The sequence below is a fragment of the Empidonax traillii genome, unplaced genomic scaffold, assembly GCF_003031625.1.
Source record: "Empidonax traillii isolate 1590-97213 ecotype Southwest subspecies unplaced genomic scaffold, ASM303162v1 scaffold706:size701851, whole genome shotgun sequence".
NCBI lineage: Eukaryota > Metazoa > Chordata > Aves > Passeriformes > Tyrannidae > Empidonax > Empidonax traillii.
Window position 1 is genome coordinate 342,192 of NW_020955899.1, and position 23,181 is coordinate 365,372.

Sequence of the window (23,181 nt, forward strand, 5' to 3'; positions counted from 1 at the left end):
CTGAGTGGCAAAAGAACTGAGAGGAGCCCTGGGGAGAAGAACTTGGGGGTGCTGGTTGATTAGAAGCTCAGTATGACTCACAGATGTGCCACTGCAGCCCAGAAAGCCAACCATGTCCTGGGCTACATTAAAAGCGGCACAGGCAGCAGGTCAAGGGAATTACTTCTGCCCCCCCTAGTCTGCTCTCATGAGACCCCACCTTTGGGGTGGGGTCCAGGTCTAGGGCCCCCAAGACAAGAACGATGTGGACCTGTGGAAACAAGTATAGAGGATGACCACAAAGGTGATCAGAGGGCTGGAGCACCTCTCCCATGAAGATAGGCTTAGAGAGTTGGGGTTGTTCAGCCTGGAGCAGAGAAGGCTCTGGGGAGACCATTTTGTGGCTTTTCAGTACCTGAAGAGGTTACAAGAAATCTGTAGGGGAACTTTTTGCAAAGGCACGTATGATAGGATGAGGGGGAATGGCTTCAATCTAAAAGACGTCAGGTTTAGATTAGATATTAGGAGGAAATTCTTTACTGGAATGGTGGTGAGGCTCTGGAATAGGTTGCCCAAAGAAGCTATGGATGCCTCATCCTTGGAAATGTTCAAGGCCAGGTTGGATGTGGCTCTGAGTATATCTGGTCCACTTCCCCTCTCGTACAGTGAAGGTTGGAACTAGATGACCTTTAAGGATCCCCTTCAAACCATTCTATCATTCTATGAATATTCATATGGACAAAGCTTTATATGAAATGCCACACCTCAATTTTAATGAATCTAAAAACAATAGGATTTATGCTGGATTCTCAGAGATGTGGAAAGAATTCAGCTGCATCTTTTAAGACACCTATGAATCTCTATGATATCACTATCAGAATTCTTAAAAATTTCTCAGTTCCCAGATACAGACAGATCCTGAAAAATGGGATAGAATATGCACATAAAAATAGTTAAATTAAGGTTTCAAAGACAATCTTGGTTGTCTTTCTCTAATTCTTAGCAGTCTGTCTTTGCAACTAGAATTGCCTATCCTTTGCATTATTATTTTCCTGAACACATATACACATGCTCACACACCACCCCCTACTAAAGCCCAAAACTGTGTGACAGGCAGTATGAAACAAAATGATAGCATTCAAATGCATTTTCCACAAATACTTAAATCTTGTATGCCATAACATATAGACATAATATATATACTGATGCTGAATATATCTATTCACACAAATATACATGACAGAGGAAAAATGTTTTGTTGTTTTCTTTTGTTGTTTATAAATGTTAACTAATTCCTTCCATAAAATTATTTTTAAGAAATACTAGTTCTTTCTTACATAAAAAGCAAAACACATTAACAAATAAACTTACATCATGCATGGAATCCATCAGTTTTGTAAGTTGATAGAAACGCTGTGAGTTGGCCACAACGCCTTTCTGGCGCAAACCAATTGCCTTCACCAGTTCTCTAATGTAACTCGTTCTCATCTCATCAAATTGGCTTTGACTTCTTAGACCTTCCAGAGGAACTAAACAAAAATAAGAGTTGTGTTACAATTTACTCTGAAGGCAATGAAAGAAATTTAAAGTACAGGAAAAAATTATAGTATTTCATGCAGTACAATGCAATTCATTACTACATGCCAAGTACTTTTTCCCATTCAAAAGTTACTCCAGAAAGAGCGATACAATTAGTTAAAAGGATATACCATTAACAATCAGTTAATTTTGCTAATACATCTAGAAATACCCCTAAGCTTCAGCTACACGTTTGCTGAAAAAAAAAAAAAATGGCAAAGAACCACTGTCATCTTTGAGGAAATATGTTATGGACTTGTGATGGTTCGGACTTGGCTCCCTGCCAAATGCCCAACTCCCCAGAAGCAGCCCCTCTCTTCCCCCCTTTCTACTTCCCCCAGGGTAAAGGAAAAAAAACTATGCAAATTGAAGAACTCAAAATTCAAGCTAGTTATATAAAAAATATATTTTATGTATATTACAGTTAAGATGCTATGTACACAGCAAACGGGAATCCAAACACCCCCCGAAGGGATAGGGAAAGGGGAAAAAGGGACAAAAGGAAACAAAAAGGGACACCGAATAGATATGCACAATCAAACCCGAGAACTAGTAAAATAACTAGTAAAACAAATCTCACTACATCCCTTAGAAAGAAACAGGATTGACACACACACAGCCAGCACTCCCCAAGCCTCCACGTAGCAGGTTAGTGGATGCTGCAGGCCTCAGCCTTAGATAAGCGAGACCAACGCAGGGACTCACTGTTCCCGAACTTCGGCGGAAGAAAAGAAGAACGAAGGCCGCTCCTCCTGGAATACTGGGAACACTGCCCCTTCCTTGGTTATAAACTGGTAACCAGGGAAGGCCTAGATTAAAACCAGCCCAGGACTGATTCACGTTTACACTGCTGAGGGTCAGCCCTCTTCAGAGCAAAGTTGTGGTAGTGAAATCGATCTGGAGTGCTTAAAAACAAACTAACAACTCTCAAGTGGTGTAGACAGTAAAGTATCCAGGGCTCAGGCTCCTATTTGAACCTCTTACACTTAACAGAACAGATGTACAATCGGAGTCTTACATGTGAGCAGCTTTTTAGAAAAATTAGTAAGGAGGAGAAAATGGTTGAACTCCCTCTTCTCTTAATGGTCAGGTGCAAGGATCAAAATGAGGACATGGAGACAACACTGAGAAATTAACTGCTACGGATAAGAGCATATTTGACCAGTGATGATAAGATTCGCGACACGGTAGAGTGTAATCCACAAGTCTTACCATTTGTGTTGTCAAAGGCAACTAAGAAATTAAAAACTCGTAGAAATGAAACTAAAAAAAAAATATTCCCATCTCACAATCAAATCTAAATTCTTGCTTTGCTATAATAATCTCATTTTAAAACATGGTCTTGTTTCAGACTGTTTTCAATAGAGATGTTGAATTTCTTCTTTCCTTTCTCTCTTGCCAATGACAATTCACACTGCAACACCACATATAACATTTTGTATTCTGACAACCATGAGGAAAAGGATTCACCTCACCAAACTTCAGGCATTTCACAGTATAGGTATCTTCATCTATTAGTTACCATAACTGCCTGCACTTTTAGTGGGAATAATCAGGCAAGGATTATTCATTCAACAGGAAATGCTCACTGGTTTGAAATCATCCTTAGAAAAAAATTATTTAAGCTTATTTTTCTCCACAGACTCTAAAGAATGTCATGGAGATTAGTTCTCATTGATAAATAAATTCCCTGCTAGTTATCTAGATATATAGTACATCTTCATTCTGGTATCAGACCATGACTGATATGAGGCCACAACAGACTTCATTTGAATCTCAAAAAAAAAAGTTCGTAAGGACAGCAACTTATTCAACATAGTGAAACCTAACTTCCAGATGATTTGTCACAGTCTGGAATTAAAATATAAATAAATGTGTGTACTGACTCTCTGTAGAATGCACTACATTGTTAGATACCTCATAATGGAATTTTTAAGAGAGAAGCCACCTAAAAAGGAGATAGCTGCCGAGGGGTCAATCTAAACTCATTCCCTGAAAGAGTATTAGGTAGCTAACCCTGCACTGACAGCAACACTGCTCTCCATTCTGAAATCAGAAATGCTGTTCTGAAATCAGTTACCTAAGTCATGGCTGGTTCCTCAGAAAAATGTAAGGGGAAAGGAGACAAGCATATTAAAATTAAAATTCTCTTGCCTGAGCCCAGAGAGGATGACAAGACAGAAGTTCACATCTCTATTCTATCTGAATAAGCAGGCCCAAGAGAGGAAATGATCCCTTTTACCAAGGTAGTCAGTGCCTCCTCAGACAACTGAATGTCTGAGGGGAAGGAGGGAGACAGAAAATAGGAAGTTTACTATAAAGACAAGTGTCTAAGCACTGAGTTGGCCTATGCAATAGAAGATCTGGCTCTTAACTAAGACAGAATTCAAACAAAAGTAAAAACAGAAAGTAGAAATTGTGACTTTTTCCGCAGAAAGTCTGTTTATAACACCGTAGCTAACCTGGTGGTACTTCCATTTACTTCCACTGCCTGGAAGAAGATGGAGATAAAATGAGGTGGACTTCTGGTTTGACTTTGTATGACCTCTCAAGTCCAGACAGATAAAGAAGGTATTTGAAAGTGTGCCTGTCACATCTACATCAAGGTTCTGAATGGAAGGGCCACCTTCTGGTTTGTGGAGAATGCAGTGTGCTGAGGAGAAATGCAGGTAGGAATACTCCCAGTGGGGAAAAGTAAAGTCACAGAAAAAGAATAGTTTAATTTTCAAAGCCTGGATGGTTCTGGGTATGTCTTATCAACAGTTTTACAGACATCCAGGAAATCTTTTTCATATATTGTGACACTCTGATGGAGTCTAAGGTTAGGTGGATGACATCCTTGACTTACATCTCTAAAATAGCACTTAAGTCTTTATATTTCCCTTGTGAATTAAGTTAAAAGGTATCTTCCAGCAATGAATGGCCTGTTTCCTTAGAATTCTGCAAAAACACAGTCACATTTCCACTTAATCACAAAAAGTTTTACAAAGCTATTTATCTGAGTGAAGAATTACAATGTCTTACATGGACAAATACAACTTAAACACAGGCAGCTCAAATGTTCCCTCCCACTGAATGTATGCAAAGAATGAGGATGCTTTTATTCGGTGGCAAGAACCAAGCCAAAATCTTACGCAACAAGATTCTGAAATTCCTTTAAATCAAAAGTCTGAAAAGAGTTAGAGGCAGAACTGAACTTGCTATTGCTACAACTGAACTTATTTATCTCTCTCTTTTGGCATAGTTCTAGTTTCTTGAATCATGGTCTTTCTGAACTGTTCACAGTATTAGTTCCGAGAAGGATGTGGCCTCTGCAAGATGGAGTCCTGTGTGGAAGTTAGGGGATACTAGCACAACATAGCATGATACATATAGTAAAGAAGGACCTGTAAAATGGAAACAATTGGACAAAATAAAAATGTTTGTCCACTTTTTGCAAAGACTAATTCTGCTTTCAAGACAGCTTTAAAATTGTCACAAGTATATTATAAAGAAAAGGTTTAAGTCACAGTAAACTCCAAGAAAAAAATGTATAATCAAAAATGATGTTAAAACTTAGGTTGTGAGTTCCATTCAGAATTAGAAATGGATCAAGACTTATGTTTACTTATTTTAACACAATTGACTGTTTCTGAATAATAAATTGAACAGAAGACACATTGAGAGACTAAAAGACTCAATTTACTGTTAATATAAGAAAGCTTGAAATGGGTATACTTTCACATTTGAAGAGAATTAAGATGAATATCATGACTAAAATGAAAGTAGTCTTAAAAAACACTGTAGAGCAATAATGAGGTTATATGGCTTTTTAAAAACACTTTTGTGGAATTATATTTATACAGTACCAAATGTTTACTAAATGTCTCAGCAACAACAGTTGTGTTCCTTTTCCCAAAGATCTGACAAATTGTTTTTTTCCTATAAGACAATAAGTGCAGGAGAGAACAAAAAGCAAAACGCATCAGCACAGGAAGAAGTACTTTCTTCTTTTAAAATAAAAAAATTTCTTGCATATACATAAACATAGCGTCTTAAAAATTAGCTTCTGAGTGCAATGCAGTTGATAAAGAACGGTAGCTTGATGAATTCTGTTAAACCAATGCAGTCAGAAATGAGAGAGATTGGACCGATCACTGCAATGCTTTTTTGAATTTCATCTGAACTTTCCAGAACAGAAAGGGAAAGCTGGAATATCAAAAATTTATCTAAATTTAACTGAAATTTTAAAGTTCCCTCTAAGGTTCAGATGATTGATGAGGGAGTTCATTTCTCATGAAAAAAAGGAGGAAACGGTTTAAAACAGGAATACATTCAGATTCCAACAAAGCAACTGGACCTATATCAGAGAAGGATTTTTATCCCCATTACCTTTATTGCTTTAGCAGTCTGTGGTATCTTGCTATTATTTTAGTAATGTCTATGCTTATATGAGCTAAATTTAATTTTTTTAATCTTATGCTTTTCTGAGAACCAATTTTTTTAAGCATAAAGCTTATGCAAATACCAGCCAAGTACAGCTTAAGACAGAATGAATTTTAATTTCTTATCTTTTACTTCAACTTTGTACAACCAACAAGCAGGCTAAGCAGGATTTTCACATCTCTCCTCTGACTCCATAAGTGTGTTGAGAACTAAACTTCTACATTCTTTCAATTATATTTCTCAAAAGTTCTTATTTTCATTTCTAATAACACGTGCACAAATTTAAAACTTTTTATCTGAGGATTCACAGCTAACAACTATGGTCTCAGCAGATGCACATTTTAGAACATCAGAAAGGGTTTTGGAAGATAACTTCACCAACTGCCTCATTTTCTATGTAAAGTGAATTGCAACTTTGTGCTGCATTCTTTAAAAGATGCGTATGATTAAAAGTGACCACAGATTTTTGTTCCAGAGAAACAAAGCAAAGGAAAACATTTCCATTTGTTTACATCTGTGCTAAACTTCACCTATTTATAACTATAAAAAGTTGGATAAATGTTAGTATTGTTTGCCATGTCCACTTCCCCAGTTCTTTTGAGCAAACATGCTTTAAGATCTTGGCCAAGCTAAAGCCATCAGCCCTTATAATTTATTAAATATTTTTAAGTATGTTTCTAATACTTGTAAGGTTGTTTTGTTTTGGATTTGGTTTTGTTTTTTATCCCTGTAGAGTCACTTAAACAGATGTTTTCAGGTAGAACTACTACACACTTGTTTTGAAAATGTGTCAATACAGTATAGCTGTATGTCAAAAGGGATTCAATATTTCTCCAGAGTCTTTACACAGAATAAGACCAACAATGACTCACAAATTCTTTGTTCTTCATATACACTAGAAAAAACATTTTTAAGTCTTGAAATACTAACATTCCTCCTAAATCAGTTTCCATTTGTTAAGCCTGACAGCTTAGTGATTGTGAAATTGAACAACGTGGTTCAAAACTCTTAGTAGTGATATGTTACAAAGAAATAAAAGAACGTACTTGTGTTGAGAAGTAACAATGCTTTCATACATAGGAACTCTTCTTGGCTAACTTGAAGTCTGACAAATTCCTGTGGGAGCTGCCACATGGATAGACACAGGGAATAGAACGATGATTCTTTCATCCTCTGTCTTACGCCCAGAAAAAGTAAACAAAAAAATAAATTAAAAAACATGAAAATAAAGAAAAAGAATGGCTCCAGTACTGTTTGAAGGGAATGCCTTGTATAACTGTCACATTACAGACACTAAAGAAGAGGTTATACAAATAAACAGTTTTCTGAATGTTTGTACACAATGACAGTAATACTATTTTGTATGTTTAATCTGTTACTGCTGTCCAGAAAGAAACAACTTACAGACTATCAAAGCTGAACATTAACCACCAAAAACAAGAGTGTCCTATTAATTAGAAATACTCTTAATAAATAAAAATAATATTACAAAATATTAATTTAAAGGACTATTTTATTTTAGAGGCAGACAGATTTTTGCAACTCTGAAAATATTTCAAAGCATAGAACTAAAGATAAACCAGACAGTTTATAGAAAACTTGTTCTTAGCTCTTGCAAAAATGTCTCCATCAAAATACTTCGTAGCAAGTCTAACATACCTCTAATAGCAGTTAGATTATTTTGTAGCATTTTATGCCATTACAGTTCAAAATGTTACATATTAAGTAAACAGACATTTTAATACAGCCTTATCTAAATTCCCAGATGAGTAAACAGAAGAAATCACACAGGAAATACATAAAATTGGTAAGTGTCTTTTGCAGCATTTCAATACTGCTTTTCTCTCTATGATTTTGGTACACTAAGTATATATTATCGCATTTATTTATTAGGAATTTCAACTGAAATGACTGCAACAATAGCATTACAAATTTTCTAATCTAGACTGAATTCACTGCACATTAACCTGATGACCCAGTACCCTCAACAATGAAAACAGATGATATTTTCCATTAATGAAAGAATTCTCAATGCAGTGAGTTTTTGTCTTGTCATTCAAAGTGGTACCATTATCTTGAATGAAAATTATTTCAAGGTAGTTCAACATCTGATATCTTGTACCAGTTCTTAAATGATGTTACAAAGAAACCTAATCTTTTATATCTGAATGGATTCATTATTTCTATATCTACTTTAAATTCTACCTTCCTATTACTTTCTGGTAGCATCTCTTCCTAATTATAGTCTATAAAAGTGACCAAAGCTTTCAGGGTATGCTTAAATGCTGCTCTTACATTTTCAGACACTGAAAAGTAAAAGTAACAGTAAATCCTTGTATGATGCTAATACTAAGACATTTTTGTCAAACTAACACTGCTGGCTTTCTTGGTGTGAAATTGATACCACCAAACAAGTCCTTCTTGAGAAGCACAACAACTCAGTTTGCTAAATGACAGATTGGCTGTGAAACAATCTTTGGATCGTGGTTTCATGGTCATTTTGAAACAACTAAGGTGTGCACTGCCCCTGTAGAAAGGATTTCTATTATCTCTTTCTACCTCTAGGCTTGCACTCCTGCAGTTCTGGCATTAGTGCCTGCACTCCCATGTGGTGATTCAAGTCAGGGATCACCTCCACCTGCTAAAGAATGGCTTTTTCTGGGGCATATAAATTCCTTATCTGTTTGACAGTGCAGCCATACAGATACAGCCTAAATGAAATCACGGGGATGTATGACCAGGGCAGTTAACATTTTTGGCAGTGTTCAGCAGTTACTTTTTCTTAAAGTGATTATGAAAGTACAATCTTAGACATCATCGTAGACAATGAAGTTTCTTACATTTTGCTGATCTAAAAGCTAACTTCTTTCCCAATAAACAGCTGCAGGTACAATTTAGTGTGCCACTTACGTTACATGTCTCTTTGTTAATAAAGTTTCTAATGTGACCCTGATGAGATTTCTGTAACCAAAAGGTGTCAGTCCACCTCCTCCTCAGTGTAGACGGTCTTAAACTGCAATTAAGAAACTGTCTCTGGTGGATTATAATCGGGGTTCATAAATCTCAACCTTATTCTGGAACAAAGTACTTGAAGTCTTCTTCACAAGGTGTCAGCAATGATCCACATGCAGGGTAATACCCCAATATGTGAAATTATTGCCTGAAGCCATCTCACTCTTTCTTCTGAACGTTACCGTAAAATATGTCAGATTATACTGGGACAGCATACAGTCAGAACTTCTTTCAAGCTCATAATTTCTAAGTATTTAAATTTGTACACCATAATTAATACAAATGGGAGAGGAAAGAATTCATTACTCAATAACTTCACAGTGATTTACTGTCATCTGGAAGACAAAAGGCCGAGAGCTATAGAGCCTGCTCCACTGAACATTTTCTATAAAGAATTTCAGTAGCAGGAGCTTGAACAGTATAGATTTAAAAATTAGGTGTCTAGATCTTCTGCAAATCTACCTCTTAATTAATAAACAATATGTCTTACAAAAAAACCTCTTTCATCTTGCTTCATAGCAGTTCTTTAAGATTTAAAAAACAAATAAACAAAAAAAAACCTAAGAAAAATATATTAAGGAAAAATAAATATAGAGATTAAATTATGTTTTACTGTTCCTGGCACCTTTCCATGTATTATAACCAAAGTATCTAATATTACAAGTTTAACAATATTAATTCGCAGATCTGAAAAACTAACAGACTAAAATGAAGGTTATCTAAATTAAACAGCATAGTGAAGGAAAATCTAAGCCAACAATCCCCTCACCCCCCCCAGTAGAAAAGAGCAGTCTCACATATTTTCTCCTTGATATTGAAATCCTTCTTTGTAACTTTTTTTCAATTTTTTAACAAGACTTGTACTTTTCTAACATGGAATGTACTTCAAAAATCAGAATTTTATCAGAAAGTGTAAAATCTGAGTATTTAGACTATATGCAAATTATTTGCAAAAACCACCCAAACAAAAACAAAGAAAATCAGAGTCGTTCCATTTATTAAAAATTAACTCATGTCTTATTCAGATGAATTCAGTAAATTTTCTTACGACACTCTTTTTTTTTTTTTTAATTATTATTATTTTTCTCTTAGACAATTAGAATACTATTTAAACGCCTTTTTTTTTCTTGGAACATGTAAACAGAATAGATGGTGTTCCCACAAAACCCTTTCCAAAGTTACTGAGCTTTAATATGATCAGAGGGCTTTCCTCTGCTGTTAATTTTGAAACCAAAGAAATAATGAATGAAATCTTGGTCTCAAAGAAGTCACATTCCCAAGGGCACACATAAGTTCAAAATGTTATTCACATAATGCAACAGCAGAGTCTACTTACTCATTTAGAATCAGATCTGGTGCAAAATATAACATCTGACCACTGACATGTTTGTACGATCTCCATCCCATCGCAAAAACCATTAGACTCATCCAGGAATACTGGATGAGGGTTATCTGATCATCGATATGTAAATTCCGAAATCCTGGAAATGAAATTAAAAGTTAAAATATTTTGTAATTCTCATTTAGACAGCAGCTGCATTTTGAGGTTACAAATTTGAGCTATCCAACTGAGAACACCTAGAAAGACAAGTGTTTTTGGGGATGTAGCTCTCAGATGTTTGGGTAATCTCGCTTTGATGTGACAGCTGGCTATCTCACCTCTTGTCTTTTTGTTCCAATTCAGTAAAATTAACTTTAGCAAAAATGGCTGTTTCTGGGAATAGGAATGCAACTCATTTTCCTTTGGTAAAAATATGAGTTTGTAACATGATCACTGTAACCAACTCTTATTTCATATAGACAGCTTCAACTTTAGGTTTCTTAACACGAGATACAGTTGTCATAAAATAAACATTCGTATTACACTCAGCTAAAGAGAAGTATATTCAGTTGTGGCTTGCCTTTGATAACTTTTACTGTTTGGTAACTTTACGGATTGCCATGAACTATCTAAGTCAAACTAACAGCTTCCTGCCACTGAAAGCAGTGCTCTTGTTCCTTTGTCACCTGGTCCTGTTACCTCCATCAGGCAAGCTCTGGCATTCACGCTACCCCTCAGGGAACTGGTTCAGGTCATGAAGATATCAGAAAATGACAGAGGGTAGAAAAAAAAGGATTTTTTTCTTCTCACTCGATGAGATGAGTTGGTTCATCCAAGAGGTCTGATAAGTGCAAACAGCAACAGGAAGAGCAGTGGCTACCCTTTCCTGCAGCAGTTGAGCTCACATGAAACTCTATTTTCTAGGCTTTCTGCTCAAATATTGCTTTATATACATTCCAGGATCAAGCCCCTATGACCATACAGCAGTGTACATACACAAACACATATGCACATACATAACATGGATTTTTTTTTTAATCCAATCTTGGATCTTCATAAATTCAGTTAGTTCTAATTACAAATCCATTTGTGAGCTTCTTAGTCAGTCCCAGTTGGTACTATTTATTAACATTTTATTTTGTTGCTGCCAAAAATTCATTTTAGTAATAATAATAATAATAATAATAATAATAATAATAAAGAATATGCAGAAATACAACTCTTTTTATATGAAATTAATAAATAATAGAGTAGAAGGGATGCAGGTGGAAAGGCTGCTATAACAATCACATACAAGAACACTCTGGGCCTCTGTGGTTTCTTGGAGTGAGTCTAAATATTTAGATTGAATCCTTCAAATGTGTTCCCCTACCAAATTTATTTAATCAGTTATATTATCTGATGAAGTGGAAGCTTAATAATTTTGGAATTTGTTAAGAATGAATTAACATGCAGACAATAATATTCTCTTGACTGCTCATTACATGACACATTTGCTTAACTTATGATTCACTGCATACATGACATTACCTGGTAGCAATTTAGACCACTTGACTACACAAAGGAGTTGCCTCTCACAAAGGTGATTTAGACTGGTCAGCAACGAACTTGGTGTTTCAGGTTTTGTATTGTCATAACCAGCATAGACAACTTCTGGCTCAATGCCTCGTAAAACACTTATCATTGGGGGAACAAACTGTATTTCTTGATTTGGAGAGAAGGACAGTCTTTGGGTTAAAGACTGGTTTTCATCTTGAAGGGTTGCTGGCTGCTGGAGTGCAACATCTAATGTTCTCACAACCTTAATTTTGTTAAACTTTTTCAATTTTCGACCTGAAAAAGAAAATTGTTGATCTGTTAGAAAGAATTAACCAATAACATTAGTCTTTTCCACTAGAGTTGGATTACGCTTTTAATCTATACAAGGAAACTAAAACTGTCTTCTGAGTAAGTTTTCTATTTTTTGACTATTTACATAATTGAGAAAAAATAATGGAAAATTCTTAAGAGCTCCCCTCATATCCTCCTCCCTTCACTAAGAGATGAATGGCACCCACTCATTAAAATTACTGACACGAATTCTGGGTTACAGTAACCTCATAAAACGTTCTCTGGTTCAGTTCCCACTGCTCTGTCATACGCCAACAGCTGAGCCAGCTGGCTCTACAGTTCAGTTTCTATTTAATGTCAATTGAGGATACTGTTTCTTTTACTCCCAAATATTCAGAAACAAAAATGCTAGTAATTAATTACTGCACAGAGACATTCCTTTCCTTCAGTGCCCTAAAAGCATTTCAGTCTCATGGATTAATCCTGTTTTGATGGTCAGGGGATGAGTGAAAGGTCAACAAATCCTGTAAAACCCCTTATAAAACACTTCAGTTTCTGAAGATTAATTTCCCTTTCTCAGTATTTGCAATTCTTATTTCCATACTGCAGTGGTATGAGCAACTAAATAAAAATACATAGCTGAACTGCCTTCCCAAAATAAGCACAGATACATGTGGTATAGCTATGGAAATATATAGAGTTCTAGGTAGCAACTCTTCAGGTTTCTTTCATGGAAACAGTCCATGTAGCAGTGCACAAATCAAACCTTCCTTCAGAGGTTCAAAGAAAAGAACCCTCAAAGACAATTACCATATTACAAGTTTCAATACAAAGGTAAATGTATGTACAGATGACTACATGGAACACACTTCCTTTAAAGAGATCCTCAAAGGTGATAAAAATCCTGCTAGATCATTAGTTCTGCCAAACAAGTTTGGCTTAGAGAAAAAAGGGATAAAAAATGCAATTAAGATACTGACAGTTACGGTCCAATTTATATGACAGTGGGGCAGTAAGAGAGATGGGGGTAATCACAAAAAAAAAAAAAGGAAGGTAAATAATTCTGCTAACAAAAATACAAAAAACCCTACATGTTTCAACCTTAAAGAAAATAAAGAAGGATAAAGTTTTCCTCAAAAAACCCCCACAGAAATCACATGGACAGTTTTACTTCTTGAGGTGTTACATACTTTATGAATAGTAGAAAAAGAGATGCATCAAATTTTACTGAATGAAAGGAAAATCCATGCCTATCAAACTGCTGAACCACTGAGAAACTGCATTACAAAATGGCAATATGCAAAAACCACTCTAAAAGTACAGAAGGTGAAAGGTAATAGAAACATAATCATATGCACATTTTTGGTTGAATTAAAATCAAGTTTCTTATATTTATATAACATTTTTCTTTGAAAAATTGTACTTTTATTTACAAGTACACAATTAGACAAGGAAATTTATCAGATCCTAAAGGAAAGGGAATAAAGATTTCCCCATCTCTTACTGCCTTTTTTTTTTTATTTTAGTCGAAAGTAGTGCTGCACTGTCAGAATGCAACCAGTGCACCAAAGAGGCCTTAGGACACAGGAGTAGGGCCTAAACTTTGGCACATCCTAATTAATTTTCAACTGTTTATGAGAGGAATTAAGGAATTCTAGTATAGTCAGACTCATCTATTACTTTTCTCCTTGGGAAGTTCCAGTCTTCCAAACTACACGCTAAATCAGAGAGGACGACCAAAAATGGCTATACGTAAGAACATGTCTATTCCATTTTCATCACGTGCTTCCATATCACAGAAGGTATCAAATTTTATGAGAATTCAGTGTCTCCACTTAGGAAGACCTAGGATGTACACATCAGAGAATTAAACTGACCTTTTCAAAACATTCATTAGTACACAGTTAATATAACTTCAAGTGAGATTTAAAATTTAAATGTGGAGAGATTTTCGATGTAATTTCTAAATAGTTTAAATAACAAACGCTAATTTTGATATTAACTATTCTTGATGCACACAGGCATAACTGAAGGCAGAACCAATCCTCTTTTGAACCTGACAAGATTGATAAGATGAACACAAGCTAAAATGCCAACATCTACTTTTAATAAAAATTAATTTTCTTTTATCCTATTATAAATATGCATGTTTATGCATTTCACATGCAAAGAAGTTATACGCAGAAGAGCAAAACTTCAATTTAAATTAAAACAACATTTAAAATCAAGAAGACATATGCTAAACCAAATTTCAAGAAACACACTTGCAGTATAAATACAAGCGATGAGGCCTTCAGTGACACTCATCACGCAATGAAATCAGGGGTCATATTCACACTGACTTAATTGTGAGTTTAATTAGTTTAGTATCAAGTGCCCCAACAATCTTAGGCTCGTTTCATCACCTGTGGTAAGAATAAAAACATTTCTGATTAGAGACTCCTTAGAAAAGAACCAAACAAAAAGTTACACCTTATGTTACAGTTGAACCAAAAAAAAAAAATTTATTGACAAAAGACCTCGAGCCAACTTCTGTCATAACAAACCTATGCATAGTCCTAAATATGCTGGGAATTTCCCACTAAGTATTGTTTAGGCATGAAGGAAAACAGAGGGAACAATGCATTTGGTAGTTTATAAATAATGATTTCAGGTATTTTCTGCAATAATAGCTTCAGATACTTTTACAGTTCAGAGAACAAGTAAAGAAAGAAACCAAACAGAACGCTTATCACATGGAAATGTTAGTAGTTAATAAGTACCCATGTTTCCAAGTGACTAAATGTATGAGAATTAATGTCACACTGGTTTGTAGAATTGGTTATGTGTTTATTTCTAATTATGTTGCTTAACAGCCACCAGTAAAGCAACTCCACTTGTTAGCGATCTACTGGAGAGGTGACTATTAATAACTCACAGTAAACTTTTCCCATCTACCACAAGGAGACCATGTCAAATTAATAAAAATTCTTAAGGACATAAAGAAGACAACAGAGATTTGGCAATAGCTTAGTTTTTATTTTGCTGTTTCAAAAATATCCAGGTAAGTTCCTGCTATAAGATAAATAAATATCTCCACTTATTTCTATAAATTGTAAAGAACATTAATCCCCTCTGGCAACTATTCATTTTAATACTATAACCTGTCTGTGCATATTTAGACAGTACAAATTTTCTTTGTAATATTGTCATTATTTTGTTTTAAGACAGCCAACCACTCAAGTAGTTTCGCAGTACTCCCTGTTCCCTTACCCTTGATTACTATGAGTAGCATGTGTATAGTGTTTGTGTGCTACATGTACCTAGAAAGCATAACAAATAAAATCTACTTAATCTCATCATCAAATATATTATGATTTTCCCCTTACTAAATAATTCTGTATTGTAATATCCTTTTAACTACATATAAATAGAATCATATACAGAATCATATTGAAAATCAGACATTATTGATGGTAGATATTCTATATTAAAAGATCTGTATTTATAGTAAAAGTCTATCTCACTATCCTTCTCCTTATCCTGTAATCAGGTGAAAAACATCAATGATTTTTATTCCTGACGGAACACCATGGCCCTTACTGTCAGGTCACTATGCTCTTGCATTTTGTGCAGAAGAACAAGTTGTGTACACTTGGGGGGGGGGGGGTATACAAAATAAGGAAATCAGCAAAGCAGAAATAATGCATGTAGATTTTAATAAACTCTTTGATCCTACCTCAGAAAATACTACCTGGAAAATTAATTCAATTTTTTCTGCATGTAATCACTGCACTGCAGACTGAAAGCTGAGTGAAACAATGAAGAACACAGTAATTTGGCAATACAGTACAGCTGAACAAGGAATCTGTGATAATCAGCCTGGGGAAACTACTGATTCACTCATAGTAAATAAATGAGCTGAGTATGGGTTTATTCAAGGACCCGACCCAGCTAATTGCTATCCTCTCAGGTAGAAGATTAGAAAGGGGATAGATTTATGTCTCCAGTTATGAGGTATAAAACTCAAAGACAACACTTTCACAGAGAATGACAAATAAGGTACTATGGAATACATACATACACTTTCCTTCTATATATTAAGAAAGAAGAAACAGTCCATATAGTAAAATCAGTTACTGAAGCTATTTGTTGCTATTCTATAATTTACTTAAAACTGACTAAAATTTATTCTAGAAGAATCTGAGGGTTTATTGCTTTGAAATTAGGGTCAAAAAATGGAACTATTGTCCATGTCATATGATATTACACTCTAAGGTTGCCACTCAGTAATGTTTGGTGGAGTAACAGTAATTGTAGGAAAGAGCATTACGGTTAACATAATCTTGGGGTTTTTTGCTGGTTTGAATTTTAAGTCGTTATTTACAAATCACTAGTTTTCTTCATTTTTTGGTCTACACTTGTCTTTCCTTCTTCTTTCAGTATTAAGCAATATCAGGATTGCAGTGGTCTCCTCAAAATATGGAAGACAGTTATGATTGGGTATACTCAGACAAAGAATAAACTGGCTAGATAGAACAAACTAGCATTAAATACAAAGAAATTAGTCACACTTGCTTAGTAATAGCTGAGAAAAGAAAAAAAAAAGGTGATACAAAGAGAAAAAAGGAAGGGTTTACCCTCTTCATACATGATAATAAAGAACTAAGAATCAGAGCACCTTAATCCTCAGGTTTTTGAGGATAAACCAATGAGGACATACATTCTCATCAATATTGCTAGCAAAAGTGTCCAATTTCTTCCATTTTAAGTACCTACACACAGAGGAAAATGTATGTATTAAAGCACTACTAAAACTATCATCCATACATGCGTGGAAAATGTAGAATGAAGTCAAGCCTGCTGGCAACTACTCCTATGTCGCATTATTACGCAGAGCAGTGCTGAAGCAAAAAGACTAGACAATGCTAGCAAGTCATCACACACTCTTCTGCTTGTTGAAACTGCTGCCTGTGATATTAAAACACATGGGGTTTAGTTATTGGTGTTATCCAGGCTACCATAAATAAAAATTCAGGTCAGATCGTCACCAAACTCTTGGTTGTGCAAAACTCACAGCTGTATTAATTTGTACCCATTAGAATCATAGAATGGTTTGAATTGGAAGAGATCTTTAAAGACCATCTGTAGAACCCCCCCTGAGACAAGCAGGGATATATTTTAGAGATCAAGTTGATCAAACCTTACAAGTTCTCCCAAATTTTAAAAGGCAGGCACTATATCGGCCAAATTCTCTTTTCCTGAGTCTTCGTTCTTACTCTGTTTTCCATGGCCTACCATGGACCCTTTGGCTTTCTCCTCTTCCAAAGCTGGGTAAACAATGATTTAGGTTCTGCAGTAATACTGTTTTGAATAATGTTACATAAAAAAAAAAAAAAAAAGGCAAATACATTAGAGCAAGAATTATTACAGTGACAGCATTTCCCAGCATCTAGTATACGAAGTCTGTAGTGTTGGGGCAACCAAAGCCTGGCATTCTTCGGTGGAACAGAAGGATTCAATTTTGTTGACATTTACTCAAAACAATTAGAGATCATAACAGAAAAGAGAAGGGGACAGTACTGATTCCTGATTTTAGTGTCAATTTCAATCTACTTCTTTATTTTTTACCTAAATAAAACTTTCAGATGCAAAATTATTAATAAATACAAACCAAAGACACAATTCCTGCCCTTTAAGGAAAACTGAGTGTAAGGGTACACAGTAGCACAGAGAGATTGCTACAGAAAGGTGACAAGGTAGAAAGGTTTCAGGTTTTCCAGTATCAATAAAGAAAAATTCTAAGAAATAGTAAAACATTAGGTAATTATCCCAAAAAAACCATTTGAATGTGGTTCTTCCTACAGTAACAAAGTAATGTGATTTTAAGCTCAACAAATTGAAGATAGTGTACTTGACTGCCTATTTTTATAGATCTGATTTGAAAAATAGCTCACCTCCCAGAACCATACCAGCTTGACAGCACTTCCTCAAGCGACATGCTGGACAGTTCTTCCTACGGATTTTATCGACTATGCAGTCATTTCTTCCAGCACATAAATAGTTGTGCTGCCCTGCAGGTAAAAGAAAAACAGAATTAATACTACACTTCCAAACAGGACTAAATTATTTCTGCGTGTAAATGTCCCAAAAATAACTAAAGAATCAAAAAAGTATTTGAGCCATTAAAGGACTCCTTCATGTTATGCTAATTTTTGAATAATCATGTGTTACTATTTGAATATAATAACTCATTTGGACCGTTAATGAGTGAAACTCCCCATCTATTAAATTCCATAATACATCAGCAGGCAGCATGAACTACCTAAACTATTGTACCAACAACATTTCTTAACTAAATCAAGCATGAGGACATACCAACATGTTTCTTTCAAACTTATTTTTCCTTGAAGTTATTGTTCCTGATTTTAAAGAACTTAAGTAATTTTTACTTGGAATGATGTGGAGTTTCCAACAGAAAACAGGGTGGAAATGTTGGGGTGGTGCACTAATAGCCTTTAAGAAGAGTAAATTATTCACTGATGGAGAGGCAGTTTTGTGCTAAACCTGATGAAATATCTGCTGACCAGACGCAGCCAACACAGCCGACAAGGACAAACAGAAGGCAGTTGTAACTTTGTGATTTAGGTTAGCTCTTAGTTACTGCTTAATTCTCAAGGACTCTCTCAGAAACGGTCTGTCATTACTGTATTAAAATGGAATCTCTTAAATGAAATTAGCTTTCAGCACAGCAAAAAATTTAATTCAGTTGATATCCTCTCATTCTTTTGAATACATGCTTCAATGATATTTCCAAATTTCACTTCAGGAGAATGAAAAAGTATTCTCTAATGCTTTATTGATAATTTCTGTGACTTATTTTAATTTTGAATATATAAACACGGCTAAGTAAGTACATAAGTAAAAAGAAATAAAAGCGAATTTTCACGTATAATTTCAAATTAAGCCCAAGTTTACCCCTTAAGGTTTAATTTTAAAATCCTGCCTGTTTGTGCACATCATCCTCGATTCAGTTTCTTAGCAGTACCTAGCACAAAAGCATGAAAACAACAAAAACAAAAATATTTTGAGCAATAAATTGTATCAAAAACTTAGGAGACAAATCTCAGATGCACCAGTATCATGCATACTTTCTTCGTGGAATACTGTGGAAGTGGACAGACATTGGTACCAAACCTTTTACGTTTTCACTGATTTCTAGATCACTTGAGTTAGCCATCTGATTTGTTTACTCGCAGTAAATTATTCTACTCAAATACTGTTATTCAGCCTTCTTTATAACCCTATTCTGCCCTTTCTCTCCACAGAGTAAAATGAACAACTGTTCACCAGTAGCTTTTATCCACAGAAGACAGACAGACTAAAAACTAATCCTCAGATGAAAATAGAGGAGAAACAACATTCTATTCTAACTAAAGAGTTAGTGCTAAAGTATGGGAAACAATGTACTTGTTTCTGTGCTAACATTTTTTAATATAAATAATTTACTCCTACCCATAATTTTAAGAGCAACTTGTTTGGATTTAGTGAAAGAAACCTGATTGTCTTAAATTCATTTTCATAACAATTTCTTCTTTTGTTTTGCTTAGAAAACAATGGGTAAACAAAAACAGTTGCCTCACCTGTTGCCTGGCATCTGAAAAGTACTTAGTAATGCGGCAAATCAAAAAAAATTCTCATTTACTTTCTCCCATTAATCCTGGATTCCTTCTTACAGGAAACATTACTGAAAGTATCCAAATGAATAAAGATCTGTCTTGCTTTTGGCAGCAGATCAGTAAACAAAGCACTTAGTTTGAACATTTCTTCCTTGGGATTATTAGCTGTTTTATCTCATCTTGCTTTGCCTTTATAAACTGGAAAAGGCATTCAGTCTTCCAATAAGCAACAACAATTTTAAAACTCCATTGGTTTAGTTAAAATCTGTGAAGATTATCTCAGCACTGTGGCATTCTGATGCTTTAATGTACATTTAATTTACAAAGGAATGCTTAAGTGTAGATAAAATTCTGTTTGTCCTTGTCTTGGGGGGGTTTCTTTGGTCCCCTGAGAGGTAATTTCTTCTGAACTGCTTTTCCAGGGAATCTGTTGAGTCACAACATGGTCTGAGTCCATATAACCTGTGTCCATTGCAAGACCAAAAAATGGCCTATGGATTTCCAGTATGACACTGAATACTTGCTATCAAGTCACAATGCTATAGGCATTCAAGTTGTACTTTTCCTCCTATAATGACACAGAAAAATGCTGATCCACTAAAGCCAATGCCATATCAGGAAATATTACTCTTTGAGCACCTAATGAAAACTGTTTCTACATTCTAGAATTATGTCAGTATTTAGGACTCACTCTTGAGATGAGTATTTGTGTACTCAGTGTCCAAGTGCATGCTCTAACTACTAAAGGAGGCTATGGACTGTCTGCTGGAATAGGAAATTATTTTGAAAAACAGAAATTAACACAGATTTATACTCATACAATGTATTATTAGCCTGTATTATTTACATAAAAGTGTTCAAATATTGTGCTCCTAAGATAAAGCATAACAAATCAAGTTATAAAATTTTAAATCTACAGTTATACATTTCAGCTTAGCTAAATCTCTTTAAAAAATCTTCGTAATTTAGGGTTTATCAGTATAGCCAACTTCTACTTCAATTTAAAATGCACAAATTACTTCATCATCACATTGCAACCCAAAAACTGCTTATTATAAATCCAAGACTGAAAAAAAAATTTCCCATTTGCAAAACAAATCAAAAATTAATCACAATTATGAAAACTACTATGTGATATTCATATGTTGGAAAGTTTCAGATTAGGCAGGATTTAATAATCTCTCTACCCAGTGCACACCATGCAAGAAAGAAAATTTGTTACTAGAAATCAGGTACAGTAAAATTTGCTTTGACCTTCAGTAAGTTAATATTATTTCATTCCCATTTGTTTCATAAACTGTATTTAAAACTCTAATAATGACTGATGACCTAATCTTTATTATGTCTTCACCTAGTTTATTTCCTCCACAATATTAGCATGAAAAAAAAAAAAGGGGGGCACAAAAAAGCCAAACCCTGCCAACCCAATCCTCCCATGAGATTGTGGTGACAAAATCTCAGGCACTTCTTCATGGTTACATTAACCACTACCATGTTTTCAGGACTATTAAAAAACCACAGTCATATCCTGCACCAGAATTACACGTTCGTATGTGAATTTTCCACTTCATTCATTTCAATCCCATCCCTTCCCAGCACCTTCCCTCCCTAAGTATATTTCACTCATTCTGATTCAGCTGCAACTCTTTTTAAAAACATGTAAAGTTCAATTATAAAGTCTTTTTCATAGTCTCATTCAAGGATTTTTTTTTTATTATCTTTGTCATCTGACTGGATCTCATATCATATAGAACATAGGTTTAAAACCACAGGTTGGTATTTGCATTTCTTACAAAAATATGAACCTAGCAACTTCCTGGCAACTACCACACCCTCAGAAAGCTTCACCTAGTGTTAAGGTTCCTATACATGTTTACTTTTCACCACTTTTTGAAGATGTACATTGCGGGTCTCTCACTCGAGTAAACTCATGAGTGGCAGAGACTTTGCAGATGCGGAAAACATGGAAACATAAGGCTTTATCTGCACCTGGGATATCAGATACAGCAGTCAGTTATTTGGGCAAACAAGCAGTTTGCTTCTGTGCACGGTGGCAGTAGTTCAGCACAGATACACTTGCCCAAATAACAAAAGCATTGTATAAAATTATCAACTTCTGGAGGATTGTTCTTTGCGGAACATATCATGGTGTTTTATTTAGTCTAGTTTTAGATTTCTGTCTAAAAACTGCAGATAAGTGTTGCATCTGTTTTCAAATTATTTTACTGCCAAATGTCTCCCAGTGTCGACTTTTTGCTTCCTGAATGCTAGCCTCAAGGTTTTGCTCAATAATTTTCTAGCAGTATGTTTTACTTCTCACAATATTTTTTGGTTAAAAAAAAATCCACAAAGGAATTCTGGAAGCCCACAACAAACATGATTTTAAAATTTAAAAAATGGAAATAAGTTCACCTGGGTACCTCAACTAAACATAATGACGCAGATGTAGCTTTTTAGTAAAACTTTGCCTTCTGGAAGCTAAGACAATAGACTAGGCTAGTCCTTAGCTTGCCAAAAACCTGACTTGTCAGAGAAATACAGGGTAATCCTTACCCTGAACATGCTCTGACAAGTCAAGTTTTCCACAACTAGGCAAACAGTCCAGCCTAATAAAACCAGAAGCACAGCTAAATCGACTTTTGCCCAGATCTAAACGTAACACTCTTCTATTTACACTTTTTCAATGTGCAAAACAGCAAATGTAGGTTGAATTTACCTCTCACTAAGAGGGTTTATGAGCTTTGGTCTTGGACAACTAGGAATCTGTACTACAGAGTTTGTAATACTGAAAATACACCCTTCATGTCCTTGTATACTATTACATGCCATTACAGTCTCCAAGACTCAACACATCTCACATAATGATTTTTTTAAATCATTTAGTACCAATTTCATTTCTGTGGTAATGTTTTCTCTAAAAATAAAAAAGTTACTGAACAAAAACTTCAGACTCTAACCACCTACCCAAAAAACACATCCTCCAGTAGCTAGTGGGAAACTTGCTCTCCATTTCCCTCTTTTCCCACTGAAGTAAAATTCTCATTTCCCAAGTCTTAAGCAGGTATCCTGACTACTACTCTGTAGTCCATATTGGTGTAAAGACCTGCCATTCATGCAAGTCCACTTCACAGCGAAGAATTTAGGATTCAATGGACAAAGAGGGCAAAGAATGGATAGCAGAGTAACATGAGTATGTTCCATCCTAGAGTCTAACTGAAATACTGTGGAATTTCTTTCTTCATAATAATATAGTTCAAAGTGAAAGCAATAAAGAACTATGGCATTCCAGGTGATCCAACTGTCTGGTCAGAGCAGCATAGAGAGATGTGTTTTATTCCCTTCAGGCATTTGGAAAGGATGAACATAGCTCCTACATCC

The 23,181-nt window shown here is 35.1% G+C and overlaps 1 protein-coding gene across 2 annotated transcripts in view; it reads right to left on the reverse strand.

Annotated features, from left to right (window-relative positions):
- PGR (progesterone receptor) overlaps positions 1-23,181 on the reverse strand; it is a 42,475-nt gene that overhangs the window by 3,137 nt on the left and 16,157 nt on the right. For both annotated transcript variants that reach the window (XM_027900089.1, XM_027900088.1), the window contains 5 exons: positions 18,082-18,198; positions 11,846-12,148; positions 10,331-10,475; positions 7,029-7,159; positions 1,351-1,508 (listed from right to left, as the gene is read on the reverse strand). In XM_027900089.1, the coding sequence (XP_027755890.1) occupies positions 1,351-1,508; positions 7,029-7,159; positions 10,331-10,475; positions 11,846-12,148; positions 18,082-18,198 (854 nt within the window). The remainder of the gene's footprint in view (positions 1-1,350; positions 1,509-7,028; positions 7,160-10,330; positions 10,476-11,845; positions 12,149-18,081; positions 18,199-23,181) is intronic.